At 39.3% G+C, this 24,155-nt stretch overlaps 1 protein-coding gene across 5 annotated transcripts in view; it reads right to left on the reverse strand.

Annotated features, from left to right (window-relative positions):
* Window positions 1-688: 688 nt before the first annotated feature.
* Window positions 689-24,155, reverse strand: part of znf618 (zinc finger protein 618) — a 72,082-nt gene continuing 48,615 nt past the window's right edge. For 4 of the 5 annotated variants that reach the window (XM_041811485.1, XM_041811486.1, XM_041811487.1 and 1 more), the window contains 5 exons: window positions 21,485-21,529; window positions 20,712-20,789; window positions 17,009-17,173; window positions 13,718-14,814; window positions 689-11,309 (listed from right to left, as the gene is read on the reverse strand). In XM_041811485.1, the coding sequence (XP_041667419.1) occupies window positions 10,773-11,309; window positions 13,718-14,814; window positions 17,009-17,173; window positions 20,712-20,789; window positions 21,485-21,529 (1,922 nt within the window). In that variant the 3' untranslated portion in view covers window positions 689-10,772. The remainder of the gene's footprint in view (window positions 11,310-13,717; window positions 14,815-17,008; window positions 17,174-20,711; window positions 20,790-21,484; window positions 21,530-24,155) is intronic. The other variant, XM_041811488.1, reaches the window with a different exon arrangement.

The following is a 24,155-nucleotide window of genomic DNA, read 5'->3' on the forward strand; positions in this document are numbered from 1 at the left end:
GACTTGCCTGCAGGGAGTCCAGATCCATCTCTCATTGAAATGTATGGCATATTATGAAGCCTAAAACAAACCTTGCCCTGTTTAGCCACTTAAAATGTGTATTGTAAAGAATTTAATCTTTAATACTTAAATAATTAAAGTCCCTAGATGCTTACAGTTGTAAACATTATCCTGTCTCAACTTTTTTTGGAATATGTTGCAGGAATCAAGTTCATTATATGTCTCCATTTCCAGAGACACAAATAAGTGAATCAGTTTGAATATTAAATAACTTATATTTGCACAGTATTAAATTGAATATAGGTTGAAACTTCTTTTTATTCACATTTCAAAGTGTCCCATCTTTTTTGGAACTTCAAGTTTGCTGGTGTGTAATGGTTCAGGCACCTGGGAATACAAGACTAAACCCCCTATGGGGTCATAAAGTGTATCATATTGTATCAAAGCTTTTCATCTACAGTAATCTTAGTAAATGTGAGTCTTTGCTTTGCCACCTCTAACGAATGGTAACCTAACAAGACAAAAATGTCTGAATGTGCAAGGTTGATTTAAAAGGGAGTATAATGCTTGAATACAAACTTCTGAAGGAATAAAACTTGAATGCTTTACAGATCGTCTCTCCCCACAAAAACACTCAAACAGGCGCCCACCCTCTCCTAAATTTCAAAAACTCGATGCATTTTGACACAGATTTGGAGTTTATTCACACATCACATACTACAGTGGGTAATGTATTCAAGAAACATTGAACAGCGCTGCCACATATGACACAGGAATAAAACAAACAGAAAAAAAAGACACTGAACCCTTTCTTCGCCGTTATATAAAAATAGTGTTGCTACAAAAGTATAAATTAGGCTTACTAATAAGACAAACTTAGATCTGAAGCTACACAGGAATCTGCTGCCAAAGTGCGATAAAAAAAGACAAAAACAAAGAATCAGATCAAACACAATTTTTTGCATTTTAGCAGAGTATAAAAAGGAAGTAATGCCTGTAAAGTAGGATGGAAAGCAACACTAGTTTCTTAACCTGAATTGATAATACAGACTATAATCCATAGTTAAAACAGAACTCCATGTTAGCATTCTTATACCGTATTTTACAATTATTATCTGAATAAGTTAAAATCCTGAAACAAAATTAAACTTACAGCGGAATAATAACAGTATCTAAGTTGAGTTTTCTATTATATCAAAACCTTTGTTTGAAATGCTACTGTAGAAAATAGAGGTATAATGTTATTGGTGTTCCCTACTGTATCTCTGAAATGAAGGCTCCCCCTTGTGGCATAAAAACAGCAGTTCTCCTTGTATTTACATAATACATCCTCTGAAAATGGATGATGTCAACCCTAAAAACACCAAGCCATAATCAGCGTCGCTACGCCCACCTTGAGAGGTTAAAATCCAGCCCTGGTTTTGCTCATCTGACTCCTGATAGGGTGTTTTTGAAGGTACGTTCAACTCATAAACCAGTGTTTTTTCATCCGATGGAACTGAATCATGTTGACTCTAACTTTATATAGCAGTAATCTTATTAAAAGCATGCATATCTTAGATATAATTCTCATTAAATCAACAAAAATGCTATTTCTGAGTAATTAAGTTGACATCATTGCGTCAACAATGGCGTTTTGTCCCAGAGTATATTCTATTTAAAATACTTATTTAAAAACTGTAAGAAAAATCCCTTCATCAGTTCAATTGAGTATGACTGCAAACAAATGTACAGTATTTTGACTAAAGCTAGAATTTGTATCAACAGCTGATTTCCAATCTTTAAATAACAACATTACCTTCTGAGTACTGAGGTAAAACATTTGATTGGTGCTCTAAAATAAATCAGTTTCAAATATACTTTACAGCAAATTTTCTGTTTTGATACCAAAATATAAATGTGTGACATGAATCAGTTTGAAAACAGCAGATCGATTTCAGGTATGCAAAATGAAAACAAGGGTCCTTCTCAAACCTCCAAAGCCATACAGAGGAATAACAGATGAACCGTTTAAAACAAAGTAATCCAAGCTTTATGTTTCCTTTCAGAGCTTTAAAGCACAAAAAAAATGATCATGAGTGTTGAATAACCCCTCAGAGTAACTTAACACCGTCTGAAAATGTTGTGTCTGCTGACCTCCAGTGGTTTTAAGCTGCAGTATGCGCATATATGTTTAAATAGATGATTGGTTCAGTCTATTTCCAACATTACTGACAATATCAAGTCGAATTTTTCCTCAGAATAAAAGTGGATTCGATCAAGGGTTGTCACAATAATATTATTTTGTACTTTTATAGATTAGAAAATCAAACAATACTGATACTTGTTTGGAAACCATAATACCAACAAATAGAGGTCAGAATAAGTCAAACGTGGGTTTTTTAGAGCAGTGCCCAATTTTCTCAACCTACCATCCACTGAGGCAGGTAAATAAAAGTAACATAACAAAATGAGTTTGTGAGCTGATATTTACAGCCTATATAGTGGTTGTAAATATCTGTAGAAATATCCTTATCTGTGATACAATAATTGAATTTTTAGCCAATATCCACCCATATCATATCATATCAAACACAACTAAAAGTCACCCTATATCATGTAATGCAAGCTGTAGCTTCACTGCTCAGTGCGTTGGAGTACATAACACACCAGACCAACAAGGGTTGATTTTTAACCGCTTTTCACCCCTTTAAGCCCATAATCACATTATAGTCACATTATTACTCTACCACATGCTGTGCTCATTTTGTCTACATCTTGTCTTCGGTAAATGTTTTAGTCTTTTTTGTAATAGTCTAGCCATAAAAGCATGTTTTTGTTTATTACCTATGATTTGTAGAATTTGTATTTATGTTTTTCACTGATTTATTTCCAATTAATCCATGTTTTATAATGTGTTTGATTTAAAATTTGATAAATGCATATGACTGAAATGTAAACTCAATAAGTGAATGTGTTAAACAATCATAATCCCAATACCAATCAAATATATGATTTTGATTTATATCATAATCAAGCAGCCCTAGGTTTTAGGGTAAGTTCTTGTTTTCAAATGGCTAGAAAAAAAAAAACTGTTGGCAAAGTTTTACACGCTGTCTAAATTGCACAAATATATTGGCAACATTTATGTACTTAAATACTGCAAATAAATCTGTACAGTATAGACAGTGTAAAGGTGTTCAGTTCTAAGTTTGATGGATTCATTGCTATCCTAAGCACTTCTCTAATACTATCTATAGTGTTTTGGCACTGTTACTGTCATAAATGCTTATTGCAGAGAGACCATTTTGCAAATTAAGGGGTAAATTTTCCCCCAAAATAACTGCAAAGTGCTGGATTTGTGCCCACTTTATAATAGACCACAAACTCTGGTCAATTTGAGTTTTTTTCTCCAGGGCTGATGAGAAAAAAATATTTGAAAGTTGGAAGTACAGTGTTCATTAACATTTCAAATGATTTGGTACAATCTTATAGTCAACATTTATCATAAATGAGTTACTTCTAACAATAATAGTGTGGCCAGTTCAAATTTGAAGTGGCTGGTAACTTTGGAAAACTATGAGCCACAGTGGCTCATGTGCAAAAAATGTTAAGCCCTAGTATCCATCATTACAAAAATGGGTTTTATTAAAGAAAAAAAAAGAAAAACTGGCATCAAAAAGCATTACTACTTTTGTTTTCAATCAAATAAACAATATGGGCAAGCCTGCCCTGCAGGTTTCAAGCCAATCAACTCGACTGCGTACGAACTTGCAATTGTCTTCATCTACTTTTGCCTTGTGTCTACAGCTTTCCTTCTTTTAGTATTCCTGCCCATTAAAAGCCAGTGGATGTGACTGGCTTGCAAGAGTCACTTTTTAACAGCCTTTATTCTTTGTTTTGTCAAAATCAACCAAAAAATAGTAGTAAAATGTTTTGTGGGGCCCTTGTTTGCTTAAAAAGAGACTTTAAATTCAAGATATCAAGCAGCTGGGAAGGTGGGTTGCAGAACTTTTAACAAATCAGACTCTTTCAGGAGTCACTCGCTCTATTTTGGTGGAGCTTTGAGCCCAACGACACACACCTGTTACCTCTTTGAAACGTCTTTTCCGTACGTATACCAATCAGCTGTCGTTTCTGCCCTCTGAGTCTGACTTGACTTTGCAAGTTGAACTGACAGCAGTGACAGCTGTTACTATACTTCAGTTGGTGAGTCATTTGGTAGGTGGGGCTTAGTGGAGTGACACGGGGTCACAGAGGTAGAGGTGGTAGTTTCTTTTCATTGAGAAGTTCACGTTAACTGCCACTTTACTTCTCACCTATCCGTGGTGATGAACAGATATACTTTTAGACACTGTGACATCACTGTTGGGTGAAAATAGGAACATCTCTAAGAATAGAGGGAAAACTTTTTGGTTGAATCAGAACTTTTCTGCTAAACTTGGTGTTAAGTTACTCTTTAAGGAGTAAAAAGTATTCATGAAAAATGTATTATAACTGAATGAAGGTAAGGAAATCTTTTACAACTGAAAACAGGAAAAAACTGCATTCAGATGGACTATAAAGACTCATTTTGTCTCTCCTTTTCCTCGTATGCCCTTTACAGTCCCATGTGCAGTGTACTGACTTGCTACTTTCTGTGTCCTTAACAGTAAACCGTCCCTGCAGCTCATTAATGTTCCTACTGGCCGACCAAGCACATCTGCAAGGTTAACACAAGTTAAACTTTAACTTATGCAAATGCACAACTGAATCCGTCCACTGTGAGGGCTAAAACTTAACTTTAAATTGAGGCAGATGTGTTATGTGATAGTATGTTGAGTTGTATTTGGGCCTAAAGCTTGGAAAAATGTCAAAATAAGATGATATATGCTTCTGCAGCCTGTTAGATGTCGAGATATGGTGTAGAAACGAGCATTGTGATATCAAATCTAGCACTTTATGCGGTGTGTTTTTGTGCTTGAGTACAGTAATTGTTGAAAGAATTCCTGATCTATTCCAACAAAACAACAGATGATTCAAAAATGACACATCTTCCTTCCAAAAGCTGGAAATTGTAAAACAATCACTCTAAAAATACCACAGTTTTCCCCATCTAAAACAGACCACTAGAGGACACTGTTTCCAACCTTCAATCATAAGTGGAAAAAGGAGAAAATAAATACAAGCATCAGAGAAGATGGTGAAAAGAAGGCCATTTAACAGCAATAAAAAGGCATGAGTTTGGCTCTGACTGAAGGATTTCAGGTGATAGCATGAAAAGAGACTTAAGGCCCAAAAAACAGAGATGACAAACTCGTACAGAACCGATTAGTACCAAAGGCAACAAACTAAAGTACAGTATAACTTCCATTCATCCAAGTCATTTTTAGGAGGTATCGTCTCGTGTTACTGTATACTACAATCCATAAAAAAATAAATAACTCGACTTCATTAGTATGCATGTGTTGACTTTAGCGAATGTACTGGCAGAATTTGCTTCATCCTGAAAAAACAATAATCCCTCAGTGATTTTCGTTTGTTGCAAATGGCACTAACTGAGTTTAGGGGTGGAACGCTTCGCAAAAGTCACGCTTCAGTCCGTACCACGGCATTGAGGTCACAGTTTGGTGCTTTTTTTTTTTTTTTTTTCTTTTTTTTTTCAGTACAGTGAGGAAAAGTGTTGTGGTGCCGGCTTGGGTGCACTCGTTCCTGAGAAAATCCCGTTCATTTCACAAACAGAAAAATAATTTATCGTTAATAAAAATAATAATAATGACCTGTAGGAGTGTCATGAACAGTCGTTTGTGTTAAAGTTGAAAAGAAAGATAAAGCTTATTGCCTTGAAAAGGAAAATTTCAGCTTACATGAGGAAGACGATGTTTATATTAAATGATTAATGGAAAAAAGTCATAAATTAAATAATAAAAGCGTTCCTAAGGACAGGTCTTTTTTAATTAAGCTTTAAACAGACAAAAAAACTCATGCACACAGTGGGGAACCATGCAAGGATTCAAGAAAGCTGAACCCATGCCTGTAAGCTGACAGCTAATAATGTTACTGCTGTTTAAAGGATGGCAATGCTGAGGAAAAACATCTCTGTTTTTGAGAAGTGTAATGATGAAACCCATATGTGACGTTGTGATATTCCTGAATTGTTATCAGGCCAGACAGAATGGCCTCTAGGTGTCGTTAGTGAGTAGTTACTGGCATAAAAGCTGGGTTGTACCTTCAAGCATTAAAGGACATGTTGTGATTTTTGCATCCCATATGCAGTTTAATATCTTATCTGTAAAAAACAGCTGAGTTACAGCAAAGCAGAGTGAAACCATGCAACCTAGTCATAACATGATGCTGCCCTTTTTGTGCATGCACACCACAAATTAAAAGTGCTCATCTTAACCATTTGATTTGGTGTTTTTATGCTCTCCTATGCAAATCTGGGCTTTTGATTTGCACATTGATAGACAGAAATGTGTCAGTAGAAATGGAATTTGAATGACTTAGACTCAGGAAATAGTGGATTTTACCCTCCAGATGGAGAAGACTTTGCCCCGGGTGAAAAAGTTCAAGCATCTCCGAGTCAGGAGGGTCGACTGTCATGTTGAAGAGGGAGCTAAGCCTAATTGCAAAGCTTTCAATTAACCCACTGATCTAAGTTTACCACGGGGCACTGAGGTTTGTAACAAATCTTAAATGCTTAACTCATTATTGAACTCTGCAGAATCGAGTTGGGTGGCCTTCACTGACCACTTGTAGGCTGAATTATTGGCATATTCATATTTATAAGGCTACAGGTTGTTTGCAATTACAGCATCCAAATGTCCAAATAGGAATGGAGGAGCAGCAAAGTTAGAATATAACAGCTCTAAATGGACCTGTATGCTGTACTTGTCATCAGAAAATTTCTACATACATTGAATATGATCCCTACAGTGATTTTAACCACTGTTTATTGATTCACTGAACGATCAATATCACAAATACTCAGTCTTGCAGACCTCTTAATGTCGAGCATCCTCTGGCCAGATGAAGAGAGAAAAGAGGCTATCTGAGCCCCTTTAACATTAAAAAATTCTAATTTAATGCTTTTAATAAAAAAGGTAAAATATTGCTGTGCTGTTCATGAACCGGCTTATTTGTGTTAGCCGTGGTAGCTAGCTCCCGTTTGAGTGCCTGCTTCCTTTCCTCCATCCTTTGTCATTATTTAATCCCCATTTTAAAAAGCCAAACTGGCTTTTTAAGCTGTTTGGGAGCTGAGCTGAGCCAAATGATCTGGATCTTTAAAAAGAGACGGGGTTCCCATCAGAACAAGCAAGGCTGGAGGTTGGTGAGATGGACCTCAGCTGAGGAAACACGGATAACAATAGAATTTAATGTGCTAAACCATGAAAAACTGTACTGAATCAAAATGGACCGCTGTGTGGAAATGGACCATGTAAGCGTGGCTTGTCCAGGTTTTAGCTGCAGTCTTCACTGTTCGACTCAACAGTATTGCCACCTCTATGTTGTTTGATGGCAACCAATGCTGAGTTTAATAAAAGTATGTCTGATATCATCAGTCAGAAAACAGAGTACTGTACATTCTGAATCTCTTTTGCATGTAAGCACTTACAGGCTACAGGCGACGCTGCTGCTGTCACAGATACACCGGTGTGACACTTGAGGCAAATGCTAATTGAGAGGGGGATCTCAATCAGATGTCTCATCTTAGTGTACATTAATATAGCCCAAGTGTATAAATAAAGAGTCGGTTCATGATATGGATGTGTTGTTGACAGCTTACATCACAGCTGTATGTGCATGCTGCAGTGTGAGTCTAAAGCAGCTCAATAGTACAGTTAGCAAGTCAAACTTGAAGGATGATCGGTCATTAAGAATGAACCTCACTTAGTTTTGAAATCCCAAAATACTCAGACCTAAATAAGAGGATTATATAGTTGTTTGATTGTAACTTTCATGAACGTGCATAATATCCACATTTATCTGGGATAGTTTCATTTTCTTAATATAAAAATAGAAGTATATATAGAAAGAGAAAAATATCCCACTGTTAGTTTTTTCCCATTATCCTTCAGGTTAAATATGTTGCAACACACAACATATGGACCTTGATAACAATTTATGGAAATATACAATCATGACTATGAATCATGATATCTCATAAAAAAATCCCTTAAAAAGGTTAAGTGCATAAATAATGCACATATTTGCTGCAATGTGGTGTCAGACTCACCAAGTATCTTACAACTTCTCATTTCCATTCACTTTCTGACATTATCCCTGTGTCATCTTCATCGTTATCTTTGGAAAATTCTTCGACATTCCTGTTAATGCTCATCTGTGTCTACTGTGCCGCCGTGAGGAGTCACAAAGTGGTGAAAAAGTCAGTCAAATTGTGAGGTAAATCTGAAGAAAGTGACATATTTCTGAATTAAAAATTGATATCTGGCACCAGCTACTTGATAACGATATCACGCATGTCAGGATAAAAATGATGTTTTCTCCCACCACTTTGCACAAGGAAAGGAACTCAAAGAAAAGTGAGTTTCCTTCAGAGGGTGGCTGGGCACAGCCTTACATCAGGCATGGTTGGGGCTTTTCTACTGCAATAAGACGACTTAGCCCTACTTGGTTTGACTTGGCATGGCAGCCCAGCACAGCAGAGGATTTGCTTCTCCACCACAACTGAGATACTCGTTAAAGGGCACATCTAGAGCCGCGGTGTTTTGAGTTGATGACGTTAGACAGCTGTGCCTCAGTAAGCATTGTTTTGTTCTGTTGTTTGTTCACCTATGGGTTCTACTTCCAAGTTTCGTCTTCTTCCTCTTTTGGTAATCTGGCAGGTATTTCGAAGTTTGATGCAGCAGTTGCTACTCAAAGACGTCTGTGAGGCGTCCCCAAATGATGGGGAACTGCTTTGGCCATCACTGGCGCGCTTGGAGGGTGGGTGGGTGCGCTTGGGCCCTGCTCCAGGGCAGGACCATTCTGGGCGTGGAGTGGCATAGTCAGCCAAACTGGTGATGGAAAGTAAATCAGCACGGCTTGGTTTGGATCGGCATGGCAAAAAGTGATAGCGGAAAAGCCCCATGTGTGAATTCTGAGGAACTTCGAGTGACTCGCTTGGAAGTCGCACTGACTGTCAGCCAGATCGTGCATTGTTTGTCGTGCGGTGTACAGGGGGATACAACGACCGACCATGACCTGACTACGGCCCGACCAGCTGCTCCTGACTGGCATACTTGATAATTTGCTTGCACGACCCCAGACACTCCCTGAGCAGAATCCTGAACTTTGAGGCATTTTTCCTTCGTAAACTGTCAGACAATGTCCTAAATAGCCATGAAAACAGCAGGACTAACTTTATATTACACATCCCCCTACCACCATCATAAATAGAAGAGTAGGAAATATGACTACCCACTCAGGCCGTTCATGACCATCAAACCATTAAAGTCTGAGTGCATAAATTGTGCACAATGGTCTTAAGCAATTCAGTAGCACAGTGTATGCACCCGCTTCGGAGATAGGGCAAAGGCATCTGGAGGAAGCTCTGAGTTGAAACGCTTCGTCTTTTCACCAAGAGTCAATTGAGCTGGTTCTTGCATCTGACTGGGGATGCCTCCTGGGCATCTACCATTAGAGGTTACCTCTTTTTCTCTGGGCTTGCTTAAAATCCCCCCAGGAAGTGGCAGAAAACATTACAGGGAGAGGGATGTTTAGGTCTACCTAGCCTGCTGCCACTGTGGCACAAGAGTCAAGCTAAAGGCAGTGGGTGAAAGGGTCAATAACTGGGTTTAAAATTTGAGTTTGAATCTTATTATTTAAAATTCCACTTTTAAACTTGAATAACTGCATCAAAAACTGGTAGTACTTGATGAACCCATTTCTTTGACTTTCTACTGACATAAATATTTCTGCCCATACATATCCAGCATCAAAAAGCCCCTTTAAGTTAAGTTCAAAAAGAGAGCAAGCCTTTGAATTGGATTTTTTCCAATTTCTATCATAAACAAAAAAGAAAACATCATATTATCATTAAAGTTTTATCAGCTGCTTAAATGAAAAATGCATGCAGAGCAGCGCATGCAAATGATGCACAGCTACATATTTAGGCCACTGAAGCAAACATCAGTTCAGATGCGATGATCTTTCTGCGTCTGAATGTGGTGAAAAATGTCATGTTGGTATATGATTAGAAATCATAAACCTGGTTTAGTTCATTGTCAGAGGTGCACTGGCAGTGAGGATTCACTACTTGATTTTTTTGTGTCATATACCAACTAAAAACAATTATTCTCCAACATACTGCATCCAACAGTAATTACTGTTTAACATCTGTTAATGTAACTGTTTTCAGATGTTTATGACTGTAGTTTCAAGAAGTGAAAGCTGACTTTACCTGAATATGTTGCCATCCAGAGAGAGTAACAGCATTGTAGCCTTTAGGCTGGAGTAATTCAAACTACTGGCCGTGATATGACTGAAACTGATCCTGTTTGTGTGCGTCCCAAAACGAGAGAGGCATACAAGTCAGGGAAATCTTTTGAGATTAACCGTTCCACCCCGTCATTTTTCCACAGTACTTTACAACAGTCCTTTCTCCGTAGAAAATATGGAACAAGCCGTTTTGTTGATGGGTGATTGTAACCTGTACAATGTGAGCTTCCTGTAAGTATTCGTCTTGAGAAGTATATTAATTTCAAACACATTTAAGTTTACAGTAAGTCTAACCCTACAGTATATAAATAATAGTCTTCAGTCATTGGTTGGAGGTGAAGGTTTGGTTGGTTAGGATTGATTGGGTTTTTCTTTTAGCCCATGTTGGAGCGAAGGAAAATGAGTTTGTTCATTTCCTCTGCGGTCACCTGTTGCCTCCTCTTCATGGCCAGGCTCTGCTCACACACAGTCACACACTCGCTGCGAATGCCCACAGCGGGCACGGCGAGCAGCCACAGAGCCAGGCGAGCCAGCTTGGGGAACTTCTCCCCCACCGCCGAGCTCCAGTACTGGAAGAGGTCGGGTGTGCCTTGAAGAAGAGGTTCAGCCAGGTATCGAAAAATCTCCTGTCTGACTTGGTTCGGACTCTCGCCGTTACCGGATGAGGAGATTCCCGCTAACGTGCCACCGTTGTTTCCCCCTCCCTCTATGCGACTTATTTTAGGGGTCGGAGGGCCATCGGTGTCTCGATCTTCACCGCCTGACCCGCCACCACCCGTCATACCTCCATCTCGGTTTTCAGCAGCCATGTCACAAGCACGGGAAATGATGTCTTCATGCTGATAGGCCGGCACTGAACGCAGCTTGAGTTGTGGATCCAGGATCATGGCTACCTGGTGGGCTCTTTCAACCTAGAAACAGAGGAACAATACATTGACTCAAATGCATTCATTACAATTCAGTTATGGGTTACACAAGCTATGCATAAGTTCAAATGCAAGCACTAACTTGCAATGGAGTTTAAGCACTACTATAATTTAACCTAATGAAACCTGAGCTTTTGTTTGGATTGTTTTTGAGTTTTTCCCACTTATTTGAGAAAAGTAGGACTTCATAAGTTTAAAAGCTCAGCCTTGTCTTTGGTTGGGACACTTTCTGGTAAAAATGATGTTCACAAATCTCCTGAAAGTCCTGTTTCTGCAGAAAATGCAGCACTGGATAGGTTTTAGACAATATGTTTTGGCTGTCAGTTGGTAAGTCATTGGGGATCTTCAGTCAGTAATTTTTGGAGTCTTTTTGATAACGGACCACAAGGACTTGTTAAGGCCGAGCATCAACAAAATTTTCAGCGAGAAATTCTGAATATCTTGGAAATTTACCTTTCCAAAATCCACAAAATAACCTTAAATATTTTAAATTCTAAACATATTTTTAATGTATTCCATAAAGAGTACCCAATTTCTTCAAATATTTCCCAAATGTTTCAGTCAAACTTTATCATTAAGACTAAACATTCCAATAAAAATAAACAAAATTCCATGTAAATCCCTGAAAATTTTCAAGCAAAGCCCCCAAATTTCAAGGCAAATTTACCCTTAAATCTTAACATCAAAATTAGCCTATTTTTTCTCACCAGCTGCACGAAAATTGTTCTCTCCAATCCCCCAAAATGTACATATACATTCCCCAAAATTCCATGCAAATAATAGAAAAAAAAATCCCCAAATTTTCCGAACAAATTTACTGAAAACTCTTGAAAAACAAAACAACCCCGTAATAGCAGATATTTTCTTCTTTTTTGCAGAAATGTGACTTCCTCATATGTTCATGCAGGGTTTTAGGAGGTTAAGGTGTTACACAAGCTGAGGAAGTATGAACAAAGGCTTGACATTTGATCAAAATATGACACTTTTTTTTAATTCACCTAAAATCCATTTTAATGAGATGACCTTAAATGTATACAAATAGAACCATCTGCCCACATGTAAAGTCTCTTAAAGTACTTTAATTCTGTCAATTTCAACATGGATTTCAACACCTGTTTAATATTCTTAACAACTAGACACGTTTTAAGGTTTGGTTAGCTTTTGGGGGCTGATCTGAACAGATTAGGACATTAGTCATATAGCAGCTAAAGCTAGTGTTATGAGTGCATGCTACTCCCAGTGCAGCAACATTTTTACTCCAGGCTGACAGTCAGAGTTGCAGCATTTTGGTTTCATTTAATGCAGAATGCTGATGTGCTTATGTCTAACCAAGCAAGAACTGATGCATGTTTTTGCACCAGTGGTATGATTTTTTTACGTTGATGTTGCAGATCCTGCATCGATGGGCTAAAAAGTTAGGGATTTTGCATGTTGCACTGTTAAATCAGGTTTCTTCCATTCTACTGTATCTGCACCTGAGTAAAATTACATGACTGGAAGTGGAAAAAGAGGCAGCAAACATGGTGAGCAGCAGCATTGTGAAGCAGCATTTCATGAGAGAAGTTAGAAGGAATTTCATGTTCAGTGAAATGAAAGATGTGAAAATCCTTCATCTCCTAGATGGGAGATAGGCTAGGAATAGTGATATTCTGACGGTAGTATCTGAAAAAAGGCAGAGTAGGGGTTTTTAAAAGAAACGCAGAATATTTCCCTACTGCTGGAAATCAGTTAGACTATTTCTGGAGTTCTATCTCTATTCTGTAGCAGAGAATTGCTCTAGCAAAACTCTTGCTCTAAATTCGCACCAAACAAACACAGGGTTTTGAAAGAAGAGGATTAAAAACAGAACTGAAACCAAAAGCTGATGCTTGCTTATTAAATAATTGTTTAGCACTACTGGGCATGTTTTGGGCTTGGTACAACTCCCACATAAGCACAGCCCTGACCAACTTCAATGCTATGTTAAAGAGTTAATTCTTTAAATTTCTTCTTCTTGGACAAAAAAAAGATCTTTTCTTCTTTCTTTGTGGTGGATTGGCATTTTGGTGCATGACTACCATGATCAGAATCTAAAAAAAAACATGGTAGTTTGAATATAAAGCCATGCAGTTGTAGAAAGAAATTATTGACAGAATCATGTAAAAACTGATTTTACAGAAATAGGATTACTGATGTGCATGTAAATGCATCAAATTGCATCTAATCAGATTATTCAAATTACCTGATTGTTCCCAGTTATCAGATTGATATGATCATGTGAATACACTCATTCTTGGAATTTCCTAGTACTTCATTCTATTCCTAAATTTCCTTAAGTTAAGAGGGATCTTATCAATTTCAAAAACAAAATGTTAATAAAAAAGTAATTTGTGTGAGCAATTAAAGTAATGTACCTTGAAATTTTCCTTGAGTGCTTCTAAGAAGTAGTGGCAGAGTTTGCTTGCTGTGCCCGTCCCCGCCTCTCCCGCCTTTGATGTGAAAAACTTCTCCAGGCGTAGGTAGACAGGCAGCACCTGCTGTAAGGTCGGTCTCCTCTGGCTGCTCAGCTCCAAAGCTGCCAGACGCAGAGGAGCCAGCAGACATGCCAGCGTCCCTAACAGATGTTTGTTGAGACCTTGGAGGAGTGGAGCGGTGGCTTTGCTGCGTCCATAAGCTTCACATATGTGTTCAAAGTGGGCATGAACCTGCAGGAGAGCTTCGGCCATACGATCCCAGCATGGCGGGGTGGGGCACTGTGCGGGGCTATTCTGCGTACCTTCTTCTGTTGTGCTTGTAGACGTGTTGGTGCTCTGTTCATCACGGAGAGCCAGCGAGGAGGAGGAGGCGATATCTCTGCATGTTGACAGGAGTTCTGCAAGCTCATGAAGACCTCGAGCCTGGAGGCTGCGTTTCCCGAGAACAGCCTGGACGACCGCACCGAGGGAACAACCGGCGCAGCGCAAGCATATCCTGCCCCGTCCGCCACCAAGAGGTGACCCTGCGAATCCTGCCGCCCACACTCGAGGCTCTGAGACGTACACAGTGCGGATTTCTGACATCACAAACTCAGACAGCACGTTCTGCACCCAGTGGTGAACCTGCTCAGGCCCCTCCCTTAGCTCCGCCTCCTTCACACCAAGAACGTAGCGCTTCAGCCTGGACCCCTCCACCTGGTAGGCTGTGAGAATGTAGCAAGCATCTGGACCTGAGGTCTGAGAGTGGCAGGTGACGGCAATGCCCAGAGAAGTGTTGGAGCCCAGAGCACATGTGACTTTGACTTTGACTTGGTTGTACATGCGGGGAAGCTGGCGCAGTGCCAAGGCACTCATGTTACCAAAAGCGTCACGGGTGGAGTAGGCTCCGTGACGAGCACCCGTATCCACAAGAGTCTGCGCCAGCTTCAGGAAGTCTTTGCTGTTGAGCACGTTTATCATTCTCAGATCTGAGCACATTACCCGTAAGAGACGTTCTGCTACCTGCTGGCGCTCCTTCTCAGGAAGTCCATTATTCTCTGACAGCACAGAAAGCAGAAGGAAAAACAAGAACATAAAAATCATAATTATGATTAGTGTGAATAAGGTTTGAATTTACGATAAGTAAAACTGATTCACAGAGAGGGACAAACACCTGGAAACAAAGCTGACATGTTTTGCAAACAAGGCTAATCTTCAACTTTAAAGCTCCTGTGAAGATTTTTCAGTTTTCACATTTTTGATGATCTTGTCAGGCTTTATTCAGAGGGATATATAACCAAGGATATATTTTTTTGTATATAGATTGTTTAAGGTAACAAGTAATAGTCATTAAATTAGCCACAAGAGGTTTTTAGTAATGTGTTGCCTCTTTAAGGGGAAGGCATTGGCAGGAAGCTAGGCTAGACAGCTCAACAGATGGGTACAGCCTCTCTGTGTGAGATAATTTTAGGTTAAAACAGGCCAAAAATCCTTGTTGGCTTAAATGTATGTTCTACAGAAAAAAAAATGTGAAGCCTCTGTGTTTGTCGCCATTTCACTATGCAACAAATAGCCTACATGGTCTTCTACCTCAGCACTGATCAGCTGTGCAGCCTTCAACAGAGACAATGAAAACAAAGTAAACAAAAATTGAGAGATTCTCACTCAAGTGGCTATGACATGTTGTTAACTATGCATACAAGGGGATGCTCTTGTGACCCTGAGTAGAAAGAGGAACAAATTTTACCAATGGAGACTCTGTGGGCTGAAAGAGAGAGGAAAGATACTTCAGTGGAAACCGGCAAGCAGGACAGAGCCCAAGTTACCTAGAGGTGTAGGTGGAAACTGTGAGTCCAAGCTCATCAACGCAGAGAGCTCCTGCTGTCCTTTGATTAGACCACAGACTGTAAAAAGAATTGGACAAAGCCTGTGTGACGTCAGCCGTTTGATTACAATAGGCGGACTCGAACAGCTTTTGAAGCCAATCTACGGCAGCTTCCATACTGAAATCTCTGTCTCAACCTATTGGCAGACAAGAGCCCGCCCACTGAGCTTGACTTCCTGTCAGCTAAGCTAATACTAAAGCTAGCGTCTGCCTGTCAAGCAATCTGTCAATAAAACGAGATACACCGATCAGTGTGCAGTGAGGTTTTTCCTAAATATAATCTAAGCAACTGTGGTAGAAAAAAATTCACCCCCCATACAGTTGGTGCTCATAAAGACTTTAGCTAATGAGACGTTAAGTATTTTGAACCAGGCTGTAAACCTGGCTATATTGCAATTTTTTTGCACCTCCACATCGGCTTCGATTTTCAGGTCTGGAGCTTGCCGCTTGGATTAGTCATGTCTAATCAAAGGATAGCGGCTCATATACCCCTCCAGTCTGCATCACTCCCCATCCAGAGTTCCCTACTGAATGCAAGTGTTTTACAGACTTTCAACTTTTCAGAGATAAACTTAAAATAAACTTCCCCCGATCAGAAGAGCTGAATGGATAGACTTAGCTGTCACTTTACTCTTCTAATGGCTGAAGATTAGACAAGCCATCATGGATGATATATTTGTCTTTTAAAACACACAATGTGTCAGCTGTTGAAGTGGAAAGCTGAGCTGAAATAAGTCACCTACATATTGCTGTTCTTTGTCAGGTGTAGAAAACACTGAACTTCAGTATTTTTCTCTAACTGATTATTATTCATATCAATTGACATTTTAAACAATCCAATGATTAGGAGTTTAAAATCCAAGGAAATCTAATATGTAATTTTTTTTCAGTCACTAAGTGGATATAAAAACTTAATGTAGGCTCTAGTAACCTGTACTAGACCCGGCTATGGCTCCGTGACTCAAACAGCTGGTGAGGGGATAAATATGCAGTGAGGCAGAGGAGCAGGTAGCTTATTTGTTGCATCATAAAATAAAGGCAAATACAGGGGCTTTCTAAAGGTGAAACAAATTGTTTGCAGTTTTTTCTGTATTTTTAACTGACTTTTGGCCTGTTTTGACCTAAAACTCACTTAATTACACAGAGCTGCTGCACTTGTCCATAGGGCTGTACAGCCTAGTTGCTGGTACCCTCAGTGTGCTCTCCTTAAAGGGGCAACTCAGACTGAAATCCATTGTGGCTCATTTAACTACTACTAACTTGAACCTTTAACAACCCCCTTCAAAACTATAAAAAATAAGTTTTTAATAGTCACATAGCCAAATCTGATCGCTTAATGGATACAGATGTGCAACTACTACACTCACGGCTGACAGTGTGATTTCTCTGGGTGATACTTTGAGGCTGGATTTGTAGTTTCACTGAGGGAAGGGCCGAGGCCGTGGTCTGAGAACTTCTCCACAGCACCTCTTGAGGACCAGGAGCAGAGGAGGTTTTGGGAGAGTCGCCTTTGGTGTGGTTCTCATTGTCAGCTGAGGAGAAAATAGATGGAACATCAGGCAAAGGTGAGAAAGCAATTTAGTGTTTCATATCACAGAAAATGTTCCAAAGACAAAAATACATGATTGTGCCTGTTTGATGTTGCTTACAATAAAGAGTGCATTTAAAATTAGTCATGCTGGTTTACAAAAAAAAATCTTCAAACAGAATTTGTTTCCTCATTCATTTCTTACAAGCAATCCATCCACAAATCTAGCAGCATTTTATGAAATTGTCTCTGAGCAGACAAAGGAGCTTTCAGATGAGACACACTGCGTACAGAGCAGGGCAGTGGGGCACACATGTGCAAGCTGTATTCGCCATTAGCGAAAGCTGCTGGACAAACAAAATGACAGTCAGGAAGTACCTGCATTAGAAATAACAGCAGATATTTAGTTTTTTATTTGATTTGTTTTTTTTTTTAGTTGTTGGATGCACAATGTATCTTTCCACCTATCAAAGGAAAGGCCTGGCATTTTCCTGCAGAGGAGGAGAGCAGCAAAGACAGGATTTTGGGAAAGTTTAAAGTCCCTGAAATCCAAAATTTGTTTCTTAACACACTAGATAAGTTGGAATATCATTGCTGAAAACACATGAAAACACTGAAAACACAAAGTTGTTCACCTTTTTTCCTGGCTTTGTTTTATTTGGATAGGCCTAATATAGGAGCCCATGACATCACCGCTCCATTTGGGGAATTATTCCCCAGTGCTAAAACGATATAAAATCACTGAGCAGTTCCTATCAGTACAGTTTGTTGTTAGCTGATGTCATTGTCTTCATTGAAAGTTAAGTCAATTACATGCTGTTTTTGTTCATTGTGAGATAAATTTCCCAGATCTTTCAGCCATGTTGGTCTAAAAATAAGAGAGATTTGTGCCAGAAAACAGTAAATTTAATCTCCAACTTCTACCTCTTTGCTTTTGAACAGAGCCAGGCAGCTGCACTCTGATCAGAAGCATATTTTAAAATTGGAGAGGATCATATTTCTCGTGAGTGGGCATGCCTTCAGCTCATTCAACTGACACACCCACAACATCCCAGAGCAGATTTTACTGCCTCATTTTTCAAGATTTTGAAGCTTAATTTTATAAACTTAGAGATGTTTTTTATGACTGATATTTAGCCCAGTGGTTCATAGCAGTGGCCATTCATACAACAAACCTAAAACTAGAAAAGCACTCGGAGAGCGCAGACCTCCGCCATTAGCCCTATGTCCCAATAGTACAGAATCCTTCAAAAAATTCCTGGATCCAGACGGTGATCCGGATCAGTCCCCAAATCTAATCAGTTCTTCCTTATGCCATTTCTGACAATTCCTGAAAATTTCATGAAAATCCATCCACAACTTTTTGAGTTAAGTTGCTAACAAACTACCAAACTAACTAACAAACAAACCCTGCTGATCACATAATCTCCTTGGCAGAAGTAATAAAGATTTTTTATCACTTTACAGGGACTTGAAGCTAACATTTTGTTAAATTGTATCTTTGTTTGGGACCCCCTTGAAAACAAGATGATTCATCTCAAGGGGCTATCACGTCAATAAATAAATTTAGAAAAAAAAAAATTAGAAAGAGACAGATATAAATCTGCCACTTTCTTAAACACCAGGTAAGCTCAAACTGTTGGAAATTTTATTCCAAACAAGACGTTCCTTTTTAAGATACCTTTGGTCTTTAAACTTATATTATAAAGCTCAGTAAAGCGGCACACCACCAAGATCATATTCAGAATCAACTTCATCGGCCAAGCATGCTGACAAAAACAAGGAATTTGAGTCCAGTTAGCTTAACCCTTAATGTCCTGGAATTAAACATTAAGGGAGAGATCCACAAAAGACAAGAACTACTTTTTGCACATGCTGAACCTAGGCATATGAGACAGAAAGACAGCATCCGCAGAGCATTTGCAAAGGATAAACTGACGCATACTGCAAACAGCACCCTGGATGCCCTTGTCTCATTTGCATGCATGTAAATTACAATAATATTCAAATATTTTGTGCAATTTGCTCCCTTTCTATGCAAGTAAGCCTCAGTGCAAATAGCAACTAATTTACTAAGGCAAGTGCTAAGGGGTGAGCAAGAGTACCTTGATGCAAAGAAGATGGCCGACATACATCCAGTCCATACTGGAAGTCTCAACCGGAAGTCTGTACGTCTACGGTTAGGCTTAGGCATTAAAACCCGAGTGGTTAGGTTCAGGGTAAGGCAGTGGGGAACGTGATATGAGACTGACAAACACTGGCAGCTGAGTCCAACACGAAGAAGAAACTTCCGCTTGGGACTTCCGGCATGAATTGGATGTATAGCGACGCCCATGTCGGCCATCTTGACTGCAGTTGGGTCCCTCTTGGGGTGAGAGTGGTGGGATTTTACCACAGAAGGGATTATTTTCTCATCTATATTCTTTATTATGATCTGATCTTCCGATTTACAATCCAAATTAATTGTCCACCCTATGGATAGATCATGGTTCTGTCACAGAGTGCCGCACCCTAGTTGATTTATTATCTAATAAGCAGCGTACATGGGTGGCATGTGTGACTTTGCACTGCGCTCAGCTCGGTGCAGCTCTACAGCTGCATGCGACACACACCGTATCCCATCTGAAAGCACACTTGTAATACATTTTGACACATTATCAACAAGAACAAAGTTATCTTGTTTTAATTGCTGACATGTGGATAAAAGCATGTTAAGACTTTTAGATAACTGTGGCATTCTAACTGCATGCAAGCAAAGAAAACAGGATAAACAAACTGCACTGAATTCATTTATCATGTAAAGATAACATTTGGTGGTTACAGCTTCTTAGATATTTGGTTTTTATTTGCTTTAATTGTTTAAATTCCTTTTTGTCATTTACTATTAATCAAATTTGGTAATGACTTTCAGTTGTGGTTTCTTGGAATTGGTGTTCAAAATTCACATAATCTGGTGACAATGCATCTACTGTTCATATACTGTAAAACTTTACATAAAATCCCAATTTAAGGCCCTGTCCCTTCTACTAGCCTGGTGCTGCTGCACATTCTGACAAATTTTGTTATGAAAAATCGAATATATGGAGTAAAAGCAGCGAGACACAAAAAAAGTGGAAAATTGTTACGGGAATGCTTTTTGCCATCTTTCCAGTGCATTTTAGTTTGACGGTAATTAAAGGCCTGTCTCATATAGATGGCTCTCTCAAGTAACAGCAGGATGATATCTTATCTGAAGTAAATAAAAGCCTGAACTGTTTAAGTTTTACAGTACATGGTTATGTTTGATGCACTGAGGCAAAATAGTATCCAGCAGCCTCAGAACCAGATCTGCAACAACCCTCATAACACACGATAAACTCCTCAGAACTCTGCATACAAATGCTGCGTTATGTTATGTGCAGGGATTACGTGCCTGTATCTCAAGGAGAAAATCAAAATACTTCCACATGCATTTCAGCCAACAAGGCTGTGTTCATGTTCTACATTTGTTCCAGCATTTGCTTCTGTCTGAGCTTAACATGCAGTAGTAGTCATGGACTCACCAGCGTGGGACTGCATGTGCTCCAGCAGGTTGTTGTAGAACTGGAACTTGATGCCACAGGCACCACAAGTGTAGGGTTCTAAAAAATCACAAGGCCCAGAAGAGTGTTGACTCTTTGTCAGAGCAGGAAATGATTACACTGTTAATCCTTACGACTATTATCACTAATCTATTCTGTATCAGCAGCTCTGAAAGCCTGTTCCACCAATTCCATCAGTCGAATAGTTGTTGCTTCTGTGATTTGTGCAGCCCAAATTGGCTCAAATTTGCAGCAGTATTTTTGAGAAATTGTGATGCAGCTGTTGTGTTAGTGTGCCAGTGATTGCAGCCGTGGCTTCCTAGAGGCCGAGCAGCTTAAAGCACTGACTGTGTGATAAATACCCTGCTTTGTATCTGACCCAGGGACTTTGTTGCATTTCATACCCTCTCTCTGTCAGTTTTCTTCCTGATTTACCCAATAAATGCAACGCAGTATACAAGTGAATGTTCAGATGTTTAAAGATGTATTAAATCAATATATATGTGTGTTACAAATTCTCCAATAATCTGTGGTTTTAAAGAAAACCTTGCAACAACACAAGTCTGCCTTCTTTGATACCATAATGAAGCTAAATTAAGCATATCTGTGTAGTAAGTATGCATTATACAGAAACTGTTTGCACCAAACAATGACAGATCAACTAAATTGAGGCATACCAGAAAAAAAGGGCAAAATGAGAGACAAAAAAAGCATGCATATTTTATGTTTTCACAGGTAGGTGGGGTCGGACTTACTCTGGGATGTAACGAAGGTGCTGGCCACCAGAGGGCTCGGAGTTCCTGAGGACAAGAGGAGAGGGAGGGAGTTAAAACTGCAGGCATGGTGGGCCCTTTTTCTCTTTCCCCTGCTCATCCAATCAGTGCTTTAGGTGTTATTTTTATTGTATGATCATCCATAAGAGAGTAATATCCACATGATTTAGTACTAACATGAGATGTCTAAAAGAACCTGGCTGTACATTTTCAATCTTTTTGATTTCCTTGAATATTGTTGACAAAATAAGCAAAGAAAGGTTAAATCTAAAAGAATAAGCATCCTAAGGTGTTGGAGGTTTGAGTAGTAACAACCAATCTGCATCACTTGAATGGTGTACATGTGGATGATGGGATTAAATGTCTGGGTCTGCAAAAATAAGCAAATGAGCTGCAAAACAAAATCATCACATTGAAATTCAAATCCAGCTGATTCATGCACAAAAATGTACGGAAGCCTGAGAGGGCATACAGTGCTGTGAAAAAGTATTTTCCCACTCCCGGATTTCTTATTCCTTGCATATTTTTCACACTTAAATGTTTCAGTTCATCAAACAAGTTTCTAAATTAGACAAAGATAAGTATTTTGTAAATACAATATACAGTTTTTTATAGGAGGTTTTCATTTATTAAGGGAAAAAAAGCCATCCAAATGCCAGCCTACCTGGCCCTACATGAAAAGGTAATCGCCCTCCCCCCCTTTTAAACCATAAATTAACTGTGATAAAACATGTTATTTTTCATTTGCCACACCTAGGCCTGATAACTCTTAGACCTGTTGAAACAAGAAAACACTTAAATAGAACCTGTCTAACAAAGTGACGAAGACTAAAAGCTCTAAAAAAGCAACACATCATGCTTTGATTTAAAGAAATTCAAGAACAGACGAGAAACAAAGTCACTGTCATCTATCAGTCTGAAAGGGTTACAGAGCCATTTCTAAGGTTTTGGGACTCCAGCAAACCACAAATGGAGAAAACTTGGAACAGGAGTAAACCTTCCCAGGAGTGTCCAGCCTAAATGACTCCAAGAGCACATCAAGGACTCATCCAGGAGTCACAAAAGAACCCAGAACAAAATCTAAAAACCTGCAGTCTCTAAACTCACACCTACCTCAAAACAAACAAACAAATAAATAAATAAATAAATAAACATGAGCAAGAGTATTTGTCCAGTTTCTATTATTCAGACTCACTGTTTTTCAATTTTCTTATGATGCAAGCAGATGCTAGAGTTGTTTGAATTAGTTCTTTCTCATTATTTTACATTCAGTGCCCCATCATGAAAAAGTGAAAACAGAATTTTAGACATTTTTGCAGTAAGCAAAGTGAAATGTCACATTAACATAAGTAATCAGACCCTTTGCAAAAACTCCTGAAATTTAGCTCAGGTGTCTCCAATTTCCCTTGATATTTGCTGAGATGTCTCTACCCATTGATTGGAGTCCACCTGTGATAAATTAAAATGCCTGGATATGATTTGGAAATGCACACACCTCTCTATATAAGGCCTCACAGCTGACAATGCATATCAGAGCAAAAACCAAGCCATGAGGTCAAAGGAACTGCCTGCGGAGCTCAGAGACAGGACTGTTGCAAGGCTACAAGAAAAATATTTGTTGCAATGAAGGTTCCCAAGAGCACAGTGGCCTCAATAGTTCTCAAATAGAAGAAATTTAGTACAACCAGGAAGCTTCCAAGAGCTGGACCCCTGGCCAAACTGGGCAATTAGGAAAGGGGAGCAATAGTGAGGGAAGTGACCGAGAAGGTCACTCTGGTATCCAGAGAACCTGTGTGGAGACGGGACAAATGGGGCTTGTCTACTATGACTTTTGGCCATGGCAATCGAAACAAAGCAGGGCTGATTTACTTTTCCATCATCAGTTTGGTTATGGTGGGCCACGCCGTGCCATGTCCAGCTCTGGAGCAGGGCCCAAACGCGCTTGTCCTTCAAAGTGTACAGCACTGCGTCACAGCAGTTCGCCAGGACGCCTTGTAAACAGGTTTTAGTAGAAGCGGTTGCGTCAACCTTTGAAACACCTGTCAGTTATTTTCTTATTATTATTAACAGAAAAAGAATAAAATTTAAAGCAGAAACAGTCTCCTGGTAGAACAAAACAATGCTTGCTGAAGTGCAGCTTTCTAACACCATCAACCCAAAATGCCCCATCATCAGCTCTAGACGTGCCCTCTAATCAGTATTTTGGTTGTGGTGGAAAAGCAAATTCCCTGCTGTGCTTGGCTGCCGTGCCAAGGCAAACCAAGTCGAGCCAAGCTGCTCAATGTAACCGAAAAGCCCTAAAAGATCCAGGGGGACATTAGAGATAAAAATCATGAGTGGCCCTACGATACAATATTATCACGATACTTGGGCCCCGCTTCGATATTATTGCGATTTCAAACATTCTGCAATACAGTGAGTATTGCGATACCATATATTGCGATTTATACCTTTTATTCAACTGTTTAGCTGATTTGGCACTCGCCTTGCTATTATGTTTGTCGTATTTCCTCAGTATTTTATTTTGATGTAGCACTTCTTGCAAACCTCATGTGTCATGTCCATCTCATTCGTGCCCTGCTTGCAATCCTAATGTCCTTCCCCTGGTTATTTTTCCATTATTATAGAATTCAGTTCATATTAGCAATTAATT

The sequence above is a fragment of the Cheilinus undulatus genome, linkage group 17 (assembly GCF_018320785.1).
Source record: "Cheilinus undulatus linkage group 17, ASM1832078v1, whole genome shotgun sequence".
In the NCBI taxonomy this organism is placed as follows: domain Eukaryota; kingdom Metazoa; phylum Chordata; class Actinopteri; order Labriformes; family Labridae; genus Cheilinus; species Cheilinus undulatus.